Here is a 23,018-nt window from a genome sequence, read left to right on the forward strand (position 1 = left end):
TTTTCTAAAGAATTAATGAGGATTTTTGACATGTTTTAAAAAGCCTCTGTATAAATTGTATAACATTTAAGTAGTACCTTGAATTGGAAAATGATTTGCACTGTTTAGATTCTATTTGGTGTTATTTGGCAAGGTTTTGATGTGGGTCTAGTGGTATTTCCGTAGTTAAGGACAGATTTTATGTAACTGAATATGTTAATTGTTTAATAATTTATTATTGTTTAATAAAACATACATTAAACCCACAAATAAATGCAAAGTGGAAGCTAAAAATAACGAGAACGTCTGTCTCTAACAGTTTTTTTTCTCAGCTCTTTTAATTATTATCGGTGTCATGATTTTCATTTCAAGCAGACTGTGCCGTTACTAATATGCTGATCATAAAATGACACACTGTCTCATCTCAGTGGAGTATGTGAGGAATAAAGAGCATGCGATACTACACAAACAGCTTGTATTGAAATGTGTTATAACCTCAGGATAAAAATGCTCGGAAACTCAAGTGCCAGTTTTAGGACGTTTACTGACCACTTTTAGAAACAACCACAGCTAGTCGCACACATACAGGAAAACTGTCCCACCCATAACAATCCGGCAGCTGAGAACCCTGAAAAACCTCTGAAGGTTCCAGGGTGCAACGCCCCCAAACATACATTAACAACAACACTGCCTATAACAACATGAATGCTCTTAAAGTTAGGTAATTTATTAGCCATCTCATGATAACTGGTTTTGTTGGGTCTGCCTATTTTGCAAACGCTCATATGGGTTGTATTTGACTGTAGGAAAAAAAATCTTTGTTTGGACCAAAAAACCTGTTAACTTAAAATTCCTGATATATTATAGAGGAAAGTACACGTCAGGTGGATTTTTTTCCTTGTCTGAATGATTCTACATACAATGACCCAGAGAGAAGTTATGGAAACTCCAGAACGATCAAAAGGTTTTTATGACTGAACAAACATCAGCCAAGTCATGTTTTTGTACAGATCATTTGATAACTCTTTAAATCAGATAGTTAGAATTCAAAATTCAGTTGCTGGGCAACCTTTATTAAATCATAAAATTCTCAGGCTAAGCCAAGTGAGGCATACAGGTTCTGAATTTGTGTTAGAAGATTTATGCAAGATAGATTTCACTCAGAAAACACGTAGACGCTGAAAACAGACTCAGTCAGCATTTATTAGCTTTTATTGAAATGACCACAAACAGCACCGGTACTTCACTGGTCTAAGTCTTTAATCTGCTCTTCAACTATTGACACATTAGTGCCCTCGTGTTTATCTAGTCTTGTACAAAAAAGCATTACTGGCAAGTCGGCAAATGTATCACACCATGTTCACACTTCTGAAGCATTCTCACTGTCCCAACATCTCTGTGTCCACTGGTACACATAAACTCGATTTCATCATTATGTGCTGAATACAGTTTATCATCTCTTTTATATTTGAACTGAATATTATGTCTGTTCATGTCGTCTCTATTCACAGTGCAGGGTTCTGTAAGACATAAAGATAAACAGTCTTTTAATGTTAGTAAAATACATGAATGTACAGAATATTGTGTTCTGTAAAGGACTCTGTGGCTACAAATAAAATTTATTTTCTCCTGCCTAATTCTAAATTGTGGTCAAACGCTGGAATAGTACACAGATGATCTACTGTTGCTGTTGCTCTTGTGGGGTGATTACATTCACTGTTAATTTTATGTAATAGTTCTGTGACTATTTTACATGCTGAATTCCTGTCCATCCCAGCCTGACTCCTCTCAGCCTCACTACAGTACCGGACACTTTAATACCCACCTGCACAATGTACACTTTTCAAATGTTTCATTTTGAAATTTCCAGATTGTCTTATTTTATTTAATTCACCTTTATGGTTATATGTATATATGTTCTCTCTTTTTGCATGTACATAATGTTCTCTCTCTCTTTTTGCACAGTTCACTGCGTGGTGTGCTCGTATAACTATGTGTGTGACAAGGGCTCTGTACTATAATTCAACTTCATCATATCTATTTTATAATATCACCTGAAGTCAACAGGAAAAAAAATTAAAGATCTTACTGGAGCTCATCATGGAAAAACATAAAACATGTTTTTCAGTAAACCTCAGACCCTACTATCCACACACTGAGAAATGATTTTGTACCTGTTGATTTCTTCTGTCGAACACAACAGGCTCCAAAAAATCTATCACAGTTTTTTAAATGCTTGCGGTGTACACAACCACTTTAAACTGAACATTTAAGATGTTTATTGAAGGGCTTCAACAAAGCAATGCATTCACTGTTTGTGAGTAACATATTTAATTTCCTATTTTATACATAGTTTCTCATCTTGAGAAGCTCACATGCAGTCGTGTATATTTGTGTGTATATGGGTCACACCTCTGGAATTAAACAAAATTAAAAAACAGAAACCAAAATGACTTTTTACGTTTCTCTTCACACAATGTAACATGAAAAATATAAAGAAAACTTTTACTTACGGAGGCATGTAATCTCTCCAGTCCATTCACCGTCATTACATGTTTTGAACGGTCCACCCTCCATGATGTAATAACGCTGACAGATATATTCAACCTTGTCATTATGTTGGTACTGGTATTCAGTACTTGTTTTTGTGTCTCCATCTGAAAGAGGTGGTGGCCTCCCACAACCCTGGCCAGCTGCAAAAGTGTGAGCAATAGAAAAAAAAAAAGTTTAGACAACATTTAGTCACAATAATTTTTTAGTCACGTTTTTATGTTCATATACCGTCACATATTATTTTACATTTCAGGTGAAGTATTCATCATGCAATCCGAGTGCAGATCACAGCCTTAAGACTGCTTTGTCTTCCTATATATGTAGTTCTGTTATGCTTAGAAAGCAGTCAGCACTCTTTGTAACTAATGATAAACTGTGTTGTACTGGTATCAAACTCATGTTGATGTTGAAATGACCTGGTTCTTTGATATATTCATCTACTGCCCTCTCCCACATCTTACAGATCCTATCCTTTTAATTGTTTTAATCATTTTATTGTGAAAAAACATTTTTTTAAGTTCAAACTCTTCTGTGGTTCGTGTGCGCTCATCAGGTTCTCACATTTCCTCTGACATGTCCATAGCATGTTGTATTTCCCTGTTCCGCCATGTAACCCATGTTAACTGGTGATGAAATGTGTGATGTCTGTGGCAATGATAGAGGGCCACTTAAAAACACTGAAATCGTGGAAAGACAAACCTGACATTAAATCTCTCAAAGTGTGACTTTGGGCAGACTGCAATAGTGTATCTAGGAGAAGTAGTGGGTGGTGAACAAGTGAAACCCATCCACTTAAGAACTGAAGCCATTGTGATGTTCTCAGAGCTGCAGCACAGTTTGGGGATGGTGGGTAATTACAGAGGTTTCTATAAAAACTAATTCTTCTTGTTCGTATTAATATTATTATTATTTAATGATATAACTGCAACTAACCCTGAAGTCTACATTGTGGTGTGTTCAGGTATAATCTTAAATGCACCACATTTCAAACAGTTTTGAGCTACTGTCTGTGTTAGTGAAAACAACTTTTCAACGTCACACTTAACCAACTTCTCAGATTTACTAAACTTCTCAAACTGGTTCCAGCGTCCCTCCACTGGCTGTTTGCTTACTTAGAACATATTTAAAAACTTTGTGTGCAACAAAAGGGAAATTTAACTCACGGCGGCATCTCATCTCTCCAACCCAATCACCATCGACACAGGTTTTGAACGGCTCACCCTCCATGCCGTAGTCTCTGTCACACACATATTCAACCTTTTCATTGTGTCTGTACGTGTTTCTAGTCGCTGTTTTGGTCCGTCCATCTGAAAGACGTGGTGGCGTCCTACATTGCTTGGCAGCTAAAAATTGTGGGCAATAACAGAGGAAAAACCAACATTAGATACTATTTTGTCACAATAATCACATTTTCACTCTGACCTGCTGTCATGCATCATTTTTCATTTCAAGTGAAATATTTGTCATACACCCTGTGCATCACTCTCCTTTACCTTAACACTGTTTGGCCATCTGTGACAAAGAATTAACCAGAAACAGTGTTCACACAAACTAATTAGCACAAGAGCAGATCAGGCAGAGGACATTTTACTGATAACCTGAAATGTGTTTTTGCCTCAAAACAAACTATTAATTTCTGGTTTAAAGTGTGTGTAACTTACACTCATTCACACGACACCCCAAGAAATACCAAAAACAGCAATAGCAATCTTTTTCCATCCTTTGTACTGATAAACAGTAAGATCACAAGAGGACAAGTGTTGTACCTTCACATGTGGGAAGAGGATTGTTCCACTGTCCATTTTCCAAACATTCAAGCGTTGCATTCCCTTTGATGATGTGATTACTGTTTTTACAAGCAAATGTTAGATGTTGTCCTTTGATTGTTAGACCTGCTGGTGTTTCAGGGACTCTACAGTTCTCTGTTTTGAAAAAGAGAATCTGTTTTACTGTGAGGTTTACATTATAAACATGAAACCAAATCAGATTCAAAGTAATAAGACACTTTTTCACTACATTTTCAAACTAAGCAAGTTTTTCTTTAAATATTTATTATTAATAGGCATTCAGTTTCTCATTGCTGTAATTAAGAAGTAATTAATGTCCAGTCTTTTAGATAACTCTTTATTGTCATTGCAGAGTCATACTAAGTACAGCACTACAATGAAATTGGAAATCTGTCCTATGTTGGCACTAAATATAACTAAAGAAAGATGAATAAAGATGAAATATGCCAGCAGGCAGAGTGACAGCCAGCAGTGTTTTTAACTTTTAAGACTCCAGTTTTAAATCTTATTCATCGCAATAGTTTATTTTCATGTACGTACGTATACACTGAATATTGAGCTCCTTCCATTTCTCAGCTGTGCATTTAATTGTGGCTTCTCCTTCTAGTTAAGCACTGATAAGTTACTTTAGAGTCAGATTCAGTATTCCCTATAATAAGGAGTTAGTAGTAACTCAATGGTCATAAACGTATTTGTCCCTTGTATTCATGATCCAAGCTCTAGTGCTGTGTAAAAGTAAATATAAACAGAATGCAATGATTTAAAAATTTCATAAACCCAGATTTTTTCACAATAAAACATAAAACATTTGTCTTAGATATCCTATATAACCTTCCTTTAAGACTGCTTTGTCAAATAAACTGCCAATTCTGACTCAAACAGCCCACTGAACGACTGATATTACTTATGATCTCTCCTATTGATATATATCCTTCTGTTATGCTCAGAAAGTGGTTAGCACTCATTGTAACTAATGATAAACTGTGTTGGACAGGTATCAAATTTGTGTTTGAGATTTCTAATTAATTCCCTCCTCACAGTCCTGCCAAATGTTGTAAAGGAAACGTTGCTGCTGCATTTATCTGCTTTATTTGTTTATTCGTCTACTGCCATCTCCCACATCTAACTCATTCAAATCCCATTCTTCTAATTCTTCTTATTTTTATAAGAAGTAATAATTCCTAATGATTCAATTAAATTAAATTCAATTAAATTTTATTTATATAGCGCCAAATCACAACAAAAGTCGCCTCACGGCACAAATTGTGATTTGTGATTTGTTGTGATCATTGATTTGGCTCAATGATGTTTTTTTTTTGTTCAAGGTCAGCTAAGTAAAAGCTGCGGTGCCCTTGTGCTCGAACACCGAATAAATAGTTCCTACCTTGCAACAGTTAGCTTTATCAAGAAGAGCAATATATCACAAATGAATGTGAACAATCACATTTATCCTGAACATTCTTACCTCTACATTCATTAGAGCCATGCAGGCCATCTTCCCTAAAGATTGGAGTGAAACTTCCTTCAGAACCTCTCTTGCATTTATACTGGACACTACTGTCTTTCTTTTATTCCGAATAAATTTTCACAATAATATTGTGAGTAGACTGGCTCTAATATGGTGCATTTCTTCTCTATGTGAGCACTCAGTATACTTAATACAACATGCATCGTTCATTTATTAACAGACAAGTTTTGAAAAGATGTGCAGTTATTCACAAGATTTTTTAAATCATATTTTTGCAAATACATGAAATGAAAGAAACAAAACCAGAATTTGAAGAAAAACAAGCTACACCTCATAATACCTTGACAAAGTGGATTTGGTTTCCATCCATCTCTGGTGCATGTGGCCCAGGGAGCGCCATCTGTACTCCTGTAGTCTGATCCACATGTGTAACTGACAGTGTCGCCCAGTCTTTGTTGTTGCCCAGAATCACCCCAGTAATCCAAATACAGAGCTTGTGGATGGCTACATGTAACCTCTAGAAAGAGATATAGACTAACTAATAGGGGCAGATCATCTTCATGTATAAATGAACCGCTGCAAAGCAAGAAACCCTAACCTTGAAATATGTGTATAAAGCAGATGCGGTTTTATACCTTCACACACTGCTCTGATAGCCCAGTCTCCGTCATTTTTGCAAGTAGTCTCAGCTGAGGTGGTCTGAGTGTTCAGAATCCAGTAAGCCTCCCCACATGTAATTCTTATCTTCTCACCGGGAGAAAACAAACTTCTATAAGCAGGTTCATATGTGGTTCCTCTGAGTGGTGGAAGAATCAGTTGACATTTTATTTCTGAAATTGTTGAAAGATGAGGCATTTTGACCATTAGTATGTTATAATAAAAGATGCAGTTTGTTAAATGAGATTTGAAGGGCAATTGTGAGTGTGACGGGAACAAACACACAGACACACACACACGCACAATATAAACAAATTCCCCTCTTGCCCCCCACGGTCATCACTAAAGGCCTGGGTACTTGAGGGTCCTGCTCAGTGTCTTAGCTGTTCCTAGGACTGCGCGCTTCTAGACAAAGATCTCGGATGTTGTTCCTTGGATATGCTTGAGCCACTAGGCCAGCTATGGGGTCACTGCAGTGAGTGCTCCGATTACCGCTGGGACCACTGTTACCTTCACCCTCCACATCTTCTTGAAATAAAAACTCAGCAATTGTGGGTCTTGCTGCCATATCATCTTCAATCAATCATGTGATTTAGACGCACCAGCATGTCTGGCAACTAGTGGGTTAAATGACTAAAATCCTTCCAGGTTTTCATGAGTTTTGCTTTCAGCCTTTTTCTCCATGGAGGCTGGCGTCTACATGAAAGTTTTATGTGGTTCTATTAAATTAAATAACGTGCATCGCCACTTTTGATTATAAATATTAAATATAAACAATAAAAATAAGAATCTATGTCAGCTGTATGATGTGATGACGTCTTTCATTTTGCATAAAACTATTCTTAAACAAATGTCGTTTCTGACACAACTCCAAAAAGGATTTGTGTCTTCTCCTGGGAGAGCTGAGTGAATGTGCAAAACACTGCATTAAAATGAATAAATGTGTCATTGACTAATTAAAAGGCTGATTTCGATCCACTGTTTAAACATCTGTTTGTTACTGTAAACTATTATTAAGACAGAAACTAGTAATAAGACTTTCTTACCATTCTGCTGTAAAGATTCATTTGGATTCAGCCACAGGAGAAAAAGCCAAGGAAGGCCAAAGAGTCTCATTATTCAAATCAGGGATTGCTGTGTTCAGGAAATACTGCCTAAGAAGTCATTCACCTCCACACTTACACAGACTGAACTCTTTTACCACATGAATATGTGCATGCTGTGAAACTTACTCAGGGACACTGGCATTTAACCCTTCCACCTGACACACACACACACACACACACACACACACACACACACACACACACACACACACAAAATCAATTATTCAGATTTATGTCTGTTTTCAACTGTTGGGTATAAATATAAGTATACTAAAATATTTAATATTTATATCGATAAGTATTAAACAAAGTTATAGCACACTGCTGGCACACACAGAGTTGTTCTGCAATTTTTATGTGATTTGTTTACCATTGTGCTTGTCATTCATTTACATGTTTGTTCAGGCAGCTCATGTCACTTCCAGTTAAGAAAAATCTTTAGTGGAAAGAGGACAAGGTCATTACATCAATAAATTACCAAAAGAAAAGAGAAAAAAGACACATGCTCCATCCTCCTACTTTTTATTATATGGAAAATAATAATAATTATTTTTCAAAATAAATAATTGACAATTCAAATAATGAAACTGGCATTTAAACGGTTAAAATCCTGAAATACTGACTGAATGTTTTATTATTTGATAAGGGGTCAACTTTATTAGGTGAAGCAGAAAAGATATTGATCTATGAGGATTTTATGGCAGATTTTGTATAGATCTGCGTGAGGACAGAGCCAGAGATTTGAATGTGTTTTTCAACAGATTTGACACTGCAGTGAATGCTTACCCCTTCTGACTTACCTGTAGCCAGCCTACAATCCACAGGTACACTACACTCTCCCTCTCTCCACCTTGCACCATAGCCTCCTGTGAAAGTCCTGAGACCCCTCCCCCACCTATCACTTTCACTCATGCCCAGGTTTAAAGACAAATGAGAAGACTCCACTCAGGCAAGTCTAAGTAGGGTGAGTCCCTGTGTGCTCACGGCCCGTGCCCCCCAGCTTTGTGGAGTCTTTCATAAACTTTTCATGATGCCAACAGACTCAATAAATATAAATAATAAATATCTCATAATTAGCTTCACATATTTGTGTTTTATACTTTATTGCACATAGTTAATCATTGTAGAGTAGTATTAGAAGTAGATTGCTACACTCAGATACTAACAGACATAAATAGAGAGGAGCTCCCTTCTCTAACGAATTTGCGGGTTAGGCTCTGTCTCACTATTGAAGGCACCAGAAGGTAAACATGGTCATAAATTTTGGGATTGGAGAAGCTCTTTCTCTCTTTCTGCAAGTCTGACCGAAAGCCACTTAAAGTGGAGATGCTACGTCAAAGTTCAAAGTTGCAGAAGAAGAAATGTGAGCCGACATCAGACCTAAGGCCACCCTAAACTGTTTCGACCAATCATGTATAACATTATCCTTATCAAACATAATAAAAAATGTTTACTGCCTGGGTGCAGCAGCCTTTTGTCTCTGAGCCGGAGAGAGGAGGTCTATAGCGCCATGTAAAACCAGTTTTTTGATAATAAATTGCGAAAACTTATAATTGGAGCATATTTGTCTTCTCTCTCACAAAAAACTCTACAAATAGTAACGACAAAGTTGATGGTCACAACAAAACCATTTTAACCACTGTACGTGGAAAAACTCACAATACATTGGACTAGTCATTAAATTTTCCAAGAAAAACAGTGAGCGGCTGCCTAACTAATCAAGTGGTGTTAGCTGCAACGGCGGCCTCTGGAAATTACAGCAAGGACTGCACTGGATTCAAGGTTGGAGACTTTGTTCTACAGTTTGCAGCTGCCTGGGAGGAGGCTTGCTGCTTTTCTTCCTGTGTGACAGACAGTGCGGCAGGGAAGAGGACTCCTCTTGGATTTGACCAGGATACTCCTCAGAAGAGAGGCGCCAGTTTATAATTTTTTTCAGGGCCACTGGGTCCCCCGACCACAGCGATCCAGGCCTGCAACCATATCGGAAGTGGCAATTCTGGGTTGGTTTGTGTGTGTCTGTGTGTGTGGTGGTGGCCCATTAAACTAAAGTAGTGAATTAAATCACAAGTTACTTTGCGACTTTATTCTACTTATTCTATTTTCGATACTGAAGGTGACTAATTGATTTAATTATTTTTTTTGCTTGTTACTCAGTTAAAAAATTTAATTCAACTTGAAGATCTTGTTGAAATTTAATGTTTCCTATTTCCATTTAAGTTTTTAGTAAGTAGTTATTGTGTGATTAGAGTGGGAAAAGGGAAACACTGAACTTCCAAGCAAAGTGAGACAAGCTTCTGAAAAGAAAGGGAACGCCTAAAAAATTATATGTATATAGAAACAGGAACCGAAAAAAATGTTATTTATTTATTTATATATGTTTATTATATAAATATGCTTTTATTTATTTACTCCACATAACATAATAAAATACAAAAAACAACTATTTACAGTTAAACTTTGAACTATTTAAATTTTCAGCTTTTTCTTTTAAACAAATTTAAAGTGAAACAACACAAAACACTGGAAACCACAACACAATAAAATATAGATGAAATTATGCAAAGAAAAAAGAAAAAACAGAAGACCCAGATCTTTTCCTCGCTCCCTTCCCTATCTCTTTATGCAGACCTGAACAGAGGACAAGAGGCGGTTGCCATGTTAAAGGGAGCGTTGCCTGCAAGAGGGTCATCTCTATATAAGGAGATCCAGAGAGGTGCAAAAGAAGAAACATGAGCTCATATCAGACCACCCTCAACTGTTCAGACCGGTCACATGATGTTAACATGATGTTTCTGTGACATGCAATAAAAGTCTTTACAGCCTGGGTGCTTTGTCTCTAAACCTCTTTGTCTCTAATAAAAAGTGAAATCTAATTATTTTGAGCATATTTGTCCTCGCTCATGGAAAAAACCCAACACAACTGGAATAAGTGATCCTTTCTTATATTTATTTTTCTAAAGAATTAATGAGGATTTTTTGACATGTTTTAAAAAGCCTCTGTATAAATTGTATAACATTTAAGTAAGTAACATTTAAGTAGTACCTTGAATTGGAAAATGATTTGCACTGTTTAGATTCTATTTGGTGTTATTTGGCAAGGTTTTGATGTGGGTCTAGTCGTATTTCCGTAGTTAAGGACAGATTTTATGTAACTGAATATGTTAATTGTTTAATAATTTATTATTGTTTAATAAAACATACATTAAACACACAAATAAATGCAAAGTGGAAGCTAAAAATAACGAGAACGTCTGTCTCTAACAGTTTTTTTTCTCAGCTCTTTTAATTATTATCGGTGTCATGATTTTCATTTCAAGCAGACTGTGCCGTTACTAATATGCTGATCATAAAATGACACACTGTCTCATCTCAGTGGAGTATGTGAGGAATAAAGAGCATGCGATACTACACAAACAGCTTGTATTGACATGTGTTATAACCTCAGGATAAAAATGCTCGGAAACTCAAGTGCCAGTTTTAGGACGTTTACTGACCACTTTTAGAAACAACCACAGCTAGTCGCACACATACAGGAAAACTGTCCCACCCATAACAATCCGGCAGCTGAGAACCCTGAAAAACCTCTGAAGGTTCTGGGGTGCAGCGCCCCCAAACATACATTAACAACAACACTGCCTATAACAACATGAATGCTCTTAAAGTTAGGTAATTTATTAGCCATCTCATGATAACTGGTTTTGTTGGGTCTGCCTATTTTGCAAACGCTCATATGGGTTGTATTTGACTGTAGGAAAAAAAATCTTTGTTTGGACCAAAAAACCTGTTAACTTAAAATTCCTGATATATTATAGAGGAAAGTACACGTCAGGTGGATTTTTTTCCTTGTCTGAATGATTCTACATACAATGACCCAGAGAGAAGTTATGGAAACTCCAGAATGATCAAAAGGTTTTTATGACTGAACAAACATCAGCCAAGTCATGTTTTTGTACAGATCATTTGATAACTCTTTAAATCAGATAGTTAGAATTCAAAATTCAGTTGCTGGGCAACCTTTATTAAATCATAAAATTCTCAGGCTAAGCCAAGTGAGGCATACAGGTTCTGAATTTGTGTTAGAAGATTTATGCAAGATAGATTTCACTCAGAAAACACGTAGACGCTGAAAACAGACTCAGTCAGCATTTATTAGCTTTTATTGAAATGACCACAAACAGCACCGGTACTTCACTGGTCTAAGTCTTTAATCTGCTCTTCAATTATTGACACATTAGTGCCCTCGTGTTTATCTAGTCTTGTACAAAAAAGCATTACTGGCAAGTCGGCAAATGTATCACACCATGTTCACACTTCTGACGCATTGCCACTGTCTCAACATCTCTGTGTCCACTGGTACACTTAAACTCGATTTCATCATTATGTTCTGAATACAGTTTATCATCTTCTTTATATTTGAACTGAATATTATGTCTGTTCATGTCGTCTTTATTCACAGTGCAGGGTTCTGTAAGACATAAAGATAAACAGTCTTTTAATGTTAGTAAAATACATGCATGTACAGAATATTGTGTTCTGTAAAGGACTCTGTGGCTACAAATAAAATTTTCTTTCTCCTGCCTAATTCTAAATTGTGGTCAAATGCTGGAATGTAAACCTCAGACCCTACTATCCACACACTGAGAAATGATTTTGTACCTGTTGATTTCTTATGTCAAACACAACAGGCTCCAAAAAAATCTATCACAGTTTTTTAAATGCTTGCGGTGTACACCACCACAGTGGACTTTAAACTGAACATTTAAGATGTTTATTGAAGGGCTTCAACAAAGCAATGCATTCACTGTTTGTGAGTAACATATTTAATTTCATATTTTATACATAGTTTCTCATCTTGAGAGGCTCACAAGCAGTCGTGTATATTTTTGTAAATATCGATCACACCTCTGGAATTAAACAAAATTAAAAAAACAGAAACCAAAATGACTTTTTACTTGTATCTTCACAGAATGAAATGAAATGAAAACTTTTACTTACGGAGGCATGTAATCTCTCCAGTCCATTCACCGTCTTTACATGTTTTGTACGGTCCACCCTCCATGACGTAATAACGCTGACAGATATATTCAACCTTGTCATTATGTTGGTACAGCTGTTTAGTACTTGTTTTGGTGTCTCCATCTGAAAGAGGTGGTGGCCTCCCACAACCCTGGCCAGCTGCAAAAGTGTGAGCAATAGAGAAAAAAAAAGTTTAGACAACATTTAGTCACAATAATTTTTTAGTCATATTTTTATGACATTTTTATACCGTCACATATTATTTTACATTTCAGGTGAAGTATTCATCATGCAATCCGAGTGCAGATCACAGCCTTTAAGACTGCTTTGTCTTCCTATATATGTAGTTCTGTTATGCTTAGAAAGTGGTCAGCACTCTTTGTAACTAATGATAAACTGTGTTGTACTGGTATCAAACTCATGTTGCTGTTGAAATGATCTGCTTCTTTGATATATTCATCTACTGCCCTCTCCCACATCTTACAGATCCTATCCTTTTAATTGTTTTAATCATTTTATTGTGAAAAAATTTTTTTTTTTTTAAGTTCAAACTCTTCTGTGGTTCGTGTGCGCTCATCAGGTTCTCACATTTCCTCTGACATGTCCATAGCATGTTGTATTTCCCTGTTCCTGCATGTAACCCATGTTAACTGGTGATGAAATGTGTGATGTCTGTGGCAATGATAGAGGGCCACTTAAAAACACTGAAATCATTGAAAGGCAAACCTGACATTAAATCTCTCAAAGTGTGACTTTGGGCAGACTGCAATAGTGTATCTAGGAGAAGTAGTGGGTGGTGAACAAGTGAAACCCATCCACTTTAGAACTGAAGCCATTGTGATGTTCTCAGAGCTGCAGCACAGTTTGGGGATGGTGGGTAATTACAGAGGTTTCTATAAAAACGAATTCTTCTTGTTCGTATTAATATTATTATTATTTAATGATATAACTGCAACTAACCCTGAAGTCTACATTGTGGTGTGTTCAGGTATAATCTTAAATGCACCACATTTCAAACAGTTTTGAGCTACTGTCTGTGTTAGTGAAAACAACTTTTCAACGTCACACTTAACCAACTTCTCAGATTTACTAAACTTCTCAAACTGGTTCCAGCGTCCCTCCACTGTCTGTTTGTTTACTTAGAACATATTTAAAAACTTTGTGTGCAACAAAAGGGAAATGTAACTCACGGCGGCATCTCATCTCTCCAACCCAATCACCATCGACACAGGTTTTGAACGGCCCACCCTCCATGCCGTAGTCTCTGTCACACACATATTCAACCTTTTCATTGTGTCTGTACGTGTTTTTAGCCGTTGTTTTGGTCCGTCCATCTGAAAGACGTGGTGGCGTCCTACATTGCTTGGCAGCTAAAAATTGTGGGCAATAACAGAGGAAAAACCAACATTAGATACTATTTTGTCACAATAATCACATTTTCACTCTGACCTGCTGTCATGCATCATTTTTCATTTGAAGTGAAATATTTGTCATACACCCTGTGCATCACTCTCCTTTACCTTAACACTGTGTGGCCATCTGTGACAAAGAATTAACCAGAAACAATGTTCACACAAACTAATTAGCACAAGAGCAGATCAGGCAGAGGACATTTTACTGATAACCTGAAATGTGTTTTTGCCTCAAAACCAACTATTAATTTCTGGTTTAAAGTGTGTGTAACTTACACTCATTCACACGACACCCCAAGAAATACCAAAAACAGCAATAGCAATCTTTTTCCATCCTTTGTACTGATAAACAGTAAGATCACAAGAGGACAAGTGATGTACCTCCACATCTGGGAACAGGAGTGCTCCACTGTCCATTTTCCAAACATTCAAGCGTTGCATTCCCTTTGATGATGTGATTACTGTTTTTACAAGCAAATGTTAGATGTTGTCCTTTTTTCATTTGATTGTCTGTTACATCTGTGGTGATTGTTAGAGCTGCTGGTGTTTCAGGGACTCTACATTTCTCTGTTTTGAAAAAGAGAATCTGTTTTACTATGAGGTTTACATTATAAACATGAAACCAAATCAGATTCAAAGTAATAAGACACTTTTTCACTACATTTTCAAACTAAGCAAGTTTTTCTTTAAATATTTACTATTAATAGGCATTCAGTTTCTCATTGCTGTAATTAAGAAGTAATTAATGTCGAGTCTTTTAAGAAGTCAGAAAAGAATGGCAATTCTTTTAAAAGTGATTAAAGGGAAGAATAATTGTCTAAACCTACAAACTGCACCACATTGGGGTGTTTGTATGAAAACTCCTTTTTTTTTTATGTCTACTTACCTTCACATTCTATTGGTTTATCCCACTTGCCATGTTGGCACGTTGCATTGCCAATAATTCCTTCTCTATTCTTACACTGATATTCAATGATCTCTCCAGTCATGTATTTCTCTTTCTCTGCTGTGAAGTCCATCATCTGTGACTCATCCACAAGCTTTTCACAGTACACTGAATATACATAATAGTATTGTCAATATTATATACATTGTTACATACATTATTGATTTGACCAATAGTGCTGAAAATGAAGATAACGGCAGGTGTGTAAACCGAGGTACACATGCAGACTGTTCTTAGACAAAAAAACAAAAAACAAACCAAAACAGTATATTTAAGGTTAGTTAAAGATTGTGCCTTTGGTACAATGTTGGGTTAGATTGTTTCCATTGTTTTGTCCCTCAAAGGACTACAGTCTTTCTCTACCCTTAATGAAGGGTGGGGAAAGAAAGATGAATAAAGATGAAATATATCAGCAGGCAGAATGACAGGCAGCAGTGTTTTTAACAGTTTTAAAGCTTATTCACAGCAATATTTTATTTTTATGTACGTACGTATACACTGAATATTGAGCTCCTTCCATTTCCCAGCTGTGCATTTAATTGTGGCGTCCCCCTCTATTGTGTACTTATCACGACACTGATAAGTTACTTCAGAGCCAGATGGGTATTGCTTCCGATAACGAGTTGTAATAACAGCATTTTTAACTTTGGGTGGAAGGCTGCAGTTACCCTGATTAGCTGCAAGACATGAACATGTCAAACATGTAAACTATTAATTTACACACTGTAATCTCTTTATCAATATGTGTGAAAATAATGCTTGAGGTGACTCACATTTACAGATATCATCAAGTGATCCATTTAAATCCCATCGTCCGTCACGACAAGTTATTTCCTCAATCTCAGCAGAGTATCCTTCAGTGCAATTAATGAATATCATGTCTTGGGTCTGTCCGTGTATTTCAGTACTCCCTAGTGTTCCTTCCCCATTAGGAATCTCAGGAGCTTCTCCACACTTTTGTTCCTCTAAAGTTGATATGATTACAAACAATCAGGCAAAATTTTACAGATGGATGAAATCCATTCCTCCATTTAAAAATGTGATCAGAATAAGCAGTGGAAGAAACGCTGTATGAATGCACTTATTGTAAGATATTACAGAAAATATTTTCACACCAGTTTTCTTAAACATAACTGCAGATAAAACTTAAATGTTAAAAAATGTTTTAAAAAGATTCTAAAATATATTTTTTTCTATGTAAACATCTTATACTCCCCATCTTGACATTGGTATTGAACAAGTCACTGTGTTTGCTTTAAGCTAATAACAGAAGATAGTTTAATTAGAAACTTTAATTACCAATACACTTTTCAACTCCAGACCAAACACCGTCCACACATGTGGCTTCACCCCACCAGCCTTTGCTGAGAAGTTTGTAGCCATCCTCACACCTGAAGTAAAGTTTGTCACCATGTAGCCAAACTTTAAGTCTGCTGTCAAAGCTCGTTGTTGGACATCCTGTTATAGCTATCAGAAAGACAGATATTACATTTAGATATTATCATAGAGCAGTCAGAATACATTCTTGTCTTACTAGTAAGTGTGATTCATAGATAACATTCTTCAACTATCGTTGGACTAGGCTTAAATATCCTTAATACTCCTGAATAGACTGTGTAATGTCTGTTATTAAGTGACTAGCATTGAATCCTGCTGACTTTGGCAAACCTCCATTTCGTGTGGTTTTTGATTGTCTTTACGTGAGATGTTTGAATGAAATTTGGTTCATGACTGTCACTACTATTAGACTTTCAGACTGTAGCTTTAGATTCTTACCAAAACAGCAAAAACCTCAGCCACAAGTGAGACTGAACTTTCCAACAAACTAGTGAACTCAGTAGGCATTAACAAACATACTTCTCTTTTGTATTTACCACCCCAATATCAAAATTTTTGAGATGCAGTACAAAAGGTAAATGAAAAGATACAGAAATGATTTGCAAATGTCATAAACTGAAAAATATACAATTTTAGGATTTTTTTTTTTTTAATTTGATGCTAGCGACACATCTGAAAGAAGTTGACAAGGAAAGAGTCATCCTTTCTACTAGCATCCCTTCTTATATATTAGAATTGAAGAAATCAGGTGCTGGACCTTTGGGACAGCCACCCTGTGGAATAGGCTTTTAGTTGCGCAAAGCCTTCCCATGATGTGTTGTGAGTGAGCGAGGACCCAAAATGCAGACTCCGGGAAGCAGAGGGAGCTAAACAAAACAAGAGCTGGTGATTTCAACTGATAGACAGACACAAATTAAATAATACAATTTTTTTATATTTGCGGTTCTATTTCTTACAGGAGCATGTGTAACAGAAAACAATACCTCATCTCATTATTATTATTTTTGTTGTGTATGGTAAAGATCAATATAGACTATCCAGTCACTTATACACTGCAATCCAAAGTGTAATTAAAGAAATATTATATAAATAATACATAAATATCTTATTCGAATGGTTACTGTCATGAGTGAAAGTTAGAAAGTCAGCCACTGGAGTTTGAGCTCCATTCACTCATATCAGCAAGGAGAGACAATGTACTGTAAATTCACTAAGATCAAACGGCCTCTGTTTTAATATTCAGCTATGACTCCATCTGTTCTCTGTTGTTTCATAGAAAATGTTATTTACTGCATTAACTGACTTCATGGTCAGTATATAACGTTACTCATATACTGCACTGACATAAGGAATATATTTATACCTGAAAATTAAATGTTAGAAAAACAAATTAATTAATTAGAGGCGACCTACTTCTTAACTGTTTTTTTTTAAAATTCTCACTGATGCTTCTGGTGTGAATCTCTCATTAAGAACAGCAGGAGGTTCGCTATGACAAAAACTCCAGACCCTGAGTAAAACATCATGCCCATTATTATGATATGGCAATAGCCAAACTGGCCACCAGGTGTCACTTTGGAGATTTCAGATTGAGGAAAAAAGATTAATGAAGCAAAACCAGAAGCAAAACATAAGGAACACAAACTCTCAAAATAAAACAGGAAGTGAGATATCACAGAAGACACATAAATGAACTTAATAAAAGGAAGACGACACAAAGCATGGAAGACTAAAGGAGGAATCAAACTAATAGAAGTGGGAATTAGGAATAGAAGTAAATGTGAACACTAAACAAAAAAAGGATTCAAACAGATACATAAGCCAAGGTTAAAGTCGGATGCAGACATGGACAACCGGAGACCCAAAGGCCCAGTTATTATTCTGTGTTAAACTTCTTTGATGTCTGCTCGACGTCTACCACCAGGTGCAATACCATAGAAATTCTTTTTGGATAAGTTAGCTCCGTTAAAAAAAAAGAAATCTGTACCTTGGCACAAAACCTTGCTCTAACCATCTGATGACAAACTTTACGGCACTGGGATCCGAATGAGCCCCAAGCACATTTGTATGTGTGGAAAGTATAACCTTTTCTTTATTTTCAGGGCAAGAAATCCCAGAAGAAGATGGACAAGGCGATGACATCATTGTCAAGGAAAATGCATGTTACTCTTTGATAAGAGAAACATGCATTGCTTCACAAAAGAAAAATGTTTGTGGAGCTCATCAAGGGATGTAAAGATAAAGATAGACTAAAGATAGACTTCTGTCAGAGGGCCCGGTGGCGCCAGTGTCCAGCAGCCTCGCCACTGTCAGTGCGCCCCAGGGCGGCTGTGGCTACAATGTAGCTTGCAATCACCAGTGTGTGAATGTGTGTGTGAATGGGTGGATGACTGAATGTGTAAAGCGCTTTGGGGTCCTTACGGACTAGTAAAGCGCTATACAAATACAGATCATTTACCATTCTGTAGAACCAGATGCTTTTCTGCAAGTTCCCCGATTTGAGAGAATTCATGTTGACTGAACTTTCATATCGGATTCACTTTTCAGTCCTGAAAGCAATGCTCACCTTTTATACAGAGTTTATACATTTGTCTTTTGTCATCAGTTGTTTACAATATTTATATTTGTCATGAAAAACAGTAGTCCTTGAATAACTGAATAAATGTATCCTTTTAAGTTTATTGCATTTTCTTACCTGTACATTCATTAGACCCATGCCAGCCATCTTCTCCACAGGTTAGAGTGAAACTTCCTTCATAACCTCTCTTGCAGTTATACTGGACAAGATCGTTGTACCTGTATTCAGCCTGAATGTTTCCAGTAATATCTGCATTATTAAACTGTTGCCTCCTGCATTTTATCTCTGAAAGGAACAAAAACACATTTATTAAGCTTCTGCATTTACTTTGATTCAGATAATTTTGTCATGTAAAACATTCAGATACTTTCATATAATCATTTAAGTAAAAGCAGCAGCTCCCCAGTGTAAATGTGATTCCATTTAACAGTTCTGTATTTTATATTTGAATATGTTCAGTCAAAGGACAAGAAAAATGTTCAGTTGTGGATTCAACATCCAGCTGAAAGTTGTTGTTGCAGTAAAAATGTTTCTTGCAGTCTGTACAGAAAATAGTATCCAGTGAGTATTTGTACACTCTTTCGCTTAGTGCTTGGTTAGTACACAAATAAACAAAAAAATTAATGTTATTACCATTTTCTTTCACTATGAACTATCACACAGAGTCTCTAAAATTTATATTGCTGGTTTGTAAGATTTTACTCTATGACTGAATGATCCTTTGAGGCTTCTGTTTGACCAAAGATATTCTGCAATCCTCTCCTGTTTTCTCAAATATGGACTAATATTAAAGAAATTAAAAAGATCATGTCAGAATTAGAAGAAAAGTGAACTAAACTTCACCATACCTTGACAAAGTGGATTTGGTTCCCATCCATCTCTGGTGCATGTGGCCCGAGTGACGTCATCTTTCCTCTTGTATCCTGATCTACATGTGTACCTGACAATATCACCCAATTTCTTTGTCTCATCAGGCCAAGAGTGCTTCAAGTAGGACAAAAGTCTATTATGTGGACGGCTGCATGTAACCTCTGTAAAGAAAGAAAGACTTGATAATTTCAAAAAATTGTTCATCATCCTCATGGCTGATTGAACTACATGAAAGCAAAGAACAGTGAGCTTAGAATATGTGTCTAAAGCTTTTGTAGTTTTATACCTTGACATACTGGTCTGACAGACCACTGTCCATCCTCATTGCAAGTAGTCTCAACTGAGCGCGTGCGGGTTGTCCCAATCCAGGATCTCTCCTCACATGTAACTGTTACCTTTTCACCAGGTGAAAACCTACTTCTATGAGCAGGTTCATATGTGGTTCCTCGGAGTGGTGGCAGTGTCAGCTCACATTTTATTTCTGCATATGATGGGAAATGCAGCACATGAGTTAGTGTGTTGTACCAAGACAGAGCAATACCATGACATCCAGCTCCAGTTCTCACTAGTCAGTGGCATTTAATGTATAAACTGTATGTAATTCTGTCTATGTTTACCTTCACATTCAGGTGTGGGGATCCACTCTGCTCTGTCTCTTGTCTTTGTGCAGATTGAAGGTAAATCTTGAGCACGTTTATATTGAGGATTGCATTCAAAGTTTAGGATATCACGTTCATTGTACTCTTTGATATCTCCAGGTACAAAACCATTTTCAATCCTCGGTGGTTCACATTTTACAACTGTTGAAGGATAAAGTCAGAGAATAAAACTACAGCAACTGCTGATAGAAAGGTACATAAAAGGTAACCGCTGATTAACCTGTTGTGAAAGGAAGCTTTTTTGATAAAGTAGAAAAGTGAAAGTGATCATTTTACTGAAAAACAAGCAAAGCAGCTGCAATGTTTTTCTCATTAATTACACTTGTAGGCCAATTTTATGATGTTGTTCGTGTTTTTTTGTTTTTGTTTGAAGCTGATATTTTTGGACTTCCTATGTCCATAGCAGTGGTACCTTTATTTTAACCAAATAGGCAAATATTCCCCCAAACTATCTAATACTTAAGTACAAAAATTGTTTGGGTTTTTTTGCCCTAAATGTATTCTGTTTTCATTTTCTATTCTTGTACCTTTAGTATAAATAAACTAATTTTGTATGCAAGTGATAATTATTTAATTCTAAATTTTGGCCTAAATAAAATACAGCATTACACATGGCACAGATACATTTGTGTGACACATTTAACACCATTTTAGTTATAAAATAGTGTTAAATGTGTCACTATTACGAAACTAAGTGTTTCATAATAGCTCAAAATTGAATATACAATATAGAGTTGCTCCTCTATTCTCTTTCAGGGGGTTGGTGATTGTTTGGGTGTTACTACCTAATTACTCGAGAACAAAGTAATAGTAACAATAGTAAGCCAGCTTCACTTTACCTTCACATTTTGGATTGCCGGCCTCCAAGCCTTTCCAGTCTCCATTTTCATCACAATAAATTTCTCTTGCCCCTTTCATAATGTGATTGTTGGACTTGCAGCTAAATCGAACTACATTGCCGTAGGTAGCTTCTTCTGCATCACCCATCACGTTCACATCTTTGGGAACATTAATTGATGGACACTGCTGAGCTGGAGTGAAAAACATTAGGAAAAAAACCCTCAAAGTCAGACAAAAACATAAACACAGGTTGCTATTTCTTTCTACGTGTATATTACTGATTGCATAATTTCATTTATATCAGCTCCTACCTTCACAGACGGGGACAACGCCATCCCAGCCTTCTGCCATACAACGTCGGAAGTTTGTTCGACTGACCATTTGAAATCTGAATCAGGTTTATAACAGAGAATTCATGGAGATGACTAAAAGAAAAGCCAAATGTACAGATAATATGCACAGAGCATGCATAACTATGCAGATTAAGAAACACAAAACAAATAAAATCACAAGGAAAATGTGATTAAAATTATTATGATACCCTTTGTGGCAGGTGTATACAACTTCTGAGCCAAAGACAAAATCGTCCCCCTTTCTAAGTTGAAAATCGGCAAACTGGGCTTCGCCAGGATGACCACATGATTTCGCTTAAAGCAAATAAGACAAAATGTGGGTAAAAGTACTACAGAGAAAAGTGGAATTTGCTGTACATTTCATAAAAGTACACTACATATTGTTCAGCATTGCAGTCTGTGATATGAATTTTCGAGCAATAACTCAAACAAGCTAATGATGTTTACGCTGCTTTGGTAAGGCAAAGATGATATTCATAAGTGAATGTTAACTTACGTTGACAATTAGTGCCTCTGTGTTGCCATTTTCCCTCTACACAGGTCAGCTTGAAAAAGCCACTGTAGCCCACATTGCAGCCCACTTTCACTTGTCTCCCACCTGGGTAACTGGCCTGCATACCACTTATGTCAAAATTGCCATCGTAGAGATGGTACTTTTTAAAATCTTCAAGGGTACACGGTCCTGGATTATCTGGATAGCGGTAAATAAAAATCAGCATACATGATTTTTGTGTTTATTTCAACATCAAAATATTGTGTAATTAAAATGAGAAGATCATAGAAATCACCCGAAGTACTGGGTCTTACCTTGGCTTTTCACAAAGGTCAGTGTATGCATCCACAAAAGTAGGATACAGCTTGTGGTTGTTACATGCATTTTATCTTCGCTAGCCTCATTCACCAAACAGAACTAAAGACTGGAGACTCAAAGACTGTTGTACACTAGAGGAGCTTGGATTTCACGGGGAAAGAAGAGATTGCTCAATGATTTACAAAAGGCTGTCCTTGCCTCCAAATATGACCTTAGGCTCGCCGGGAAAAACCCCCAAAAACAAACAAACACTTAAAACACACCCGCACACACACACAGGAAGTGATTACATATAGCTACTTTCATGACACAATTGATCTTTAAAATCTTCATCACCAATTTTAAGGGCATTTATTTGCAGCAAAATAATTTCATGGCCTTGTGTGGTTACCATGTTTACCGTACAGTGACAAACCAAAGAACAAACAAACTTTTACGGGAATATTCACTTTCTTTTGCTTTCCTGTTAATCATTTGCGTGAATCAATAAGGCAAACAAAGTATGTTGCATCTTGGCAAGACAAATACAAAGTGAACTGTATTTTTTACTTCAAAAGCAGATCAAATGCATCATTTTTTTACTCGCCAAATTGTGAACTGAACCTAATTTTTGTGTGCACATGAATACAATTGTTGTAACCATGA

At 36.5% G+C, this 23,018-nt stretch overlaps 1 protein-coding gene across 7 annotated transcripts; it reads right to left on the reverse strand.

Annotated features, from left to right (window-relative positions):
- Window positions 1-1,173: 1,173 nt before the first annotated feature.
- Window positions 1,174-22,599, reverse strand: LOC146498951 (complement factor H-related protein 1-like). 7 transcript variants are annotated; one of them, XM_085138689.1, is made up of 17 exons: window positions 22,370-22,590; window positions 22,059-22,253; window positions 21,751-21,856; window positions 21,521-21,597; window positions 21,209-21,400; window positions 20,328-20,510; window positions 19,997-20,191; window positions 19,689-19,871; window positions 18,958-19,125; window positions 16,224-16,391; window positions 15,698-15,889; window positions 15,416-15,601; window positions 14,865-15,032; window positions 14,360-14,545; window positions 13,757-13,936; window positions 12,546-12,725; window positions 1,174-1,499 (listed from the first exon to the last, which is right to left on the reverse strand). In XM_085138689.1, the coding sequence occupies exons 1-17, from the start codon at window positions 22,437-22,439 to the stop codon at window positions 1,306-1,308; spliced, it is 2,823 nt and encodes a 940-aa protein (XP_084994815.1). In that variant the 5' UTR covers window positions 22,440-22,590; the 3' UTR covers window positions 1,174-1,305. The 7 variants fall into 7 exon arrangements, with proteins under 7 accessions (XP_084994815.1, XP_084994809.1, XP_084994812.1 ...); XM_085138683.1 differs by lacking the exons at window positions 12,546-12,725; window positions 13,757-13,936; window positions 14,360-14,545 and adding exons at window positions 2,493-2,672; window positions 3,696-3,875; window positions 4,299-4,454 and having other exon boundaries at window positions 22,370-22,586; XM_085138682.1 differs by lacking the exon at window positions 1,174-1,499 and adding an exon at window positions 11,686-12,015 and having other exon boundaries at window positions 22,370-22,589.
- Window positions 22,600-23,018: the final 419 nt, after the last annotated feature.

Source organism: Neolamprologus multifasciatus, chromosome 17 (assembly GCF_963576455.1).
Source record: "Neolamprologus multifasciatus chromosome 17, fNeoMul1.2, whole genome shotgun sequence".
Taxonomy (NCBI): domain Eukaryota; kingdom Metazoa; phylum Chordata; class Actinopteri; order Cichliformes; family Cichlidae; genus Neolamprologus; species Neolamprologus multifasciatus.

Excerpts from the sequence above, each read along its gene's own strand:
- LOC146498951 (XM_085138689.1), bottom strand. The coding sequence starts at position 22,439 with ATGCATGTAACAACCACAAGCTGTATCCTACTTTTGTGGATGCATACA. Across the intron at positions 21,598-21,750 it reads GTATACACCTGCCACAAAGG|ATTTCAAATGGTCAGTCGAA; the intron begins GTATCATAATAA and ends AACCTGATTCAG. Across the intron at positions 20,192-20,327 it reads CCCCACACCTGAATGTGAAG|AAATAAAATGTGAGCTGACA; the intron begins GTAAACATAGAC and ends CATCATATGCAG.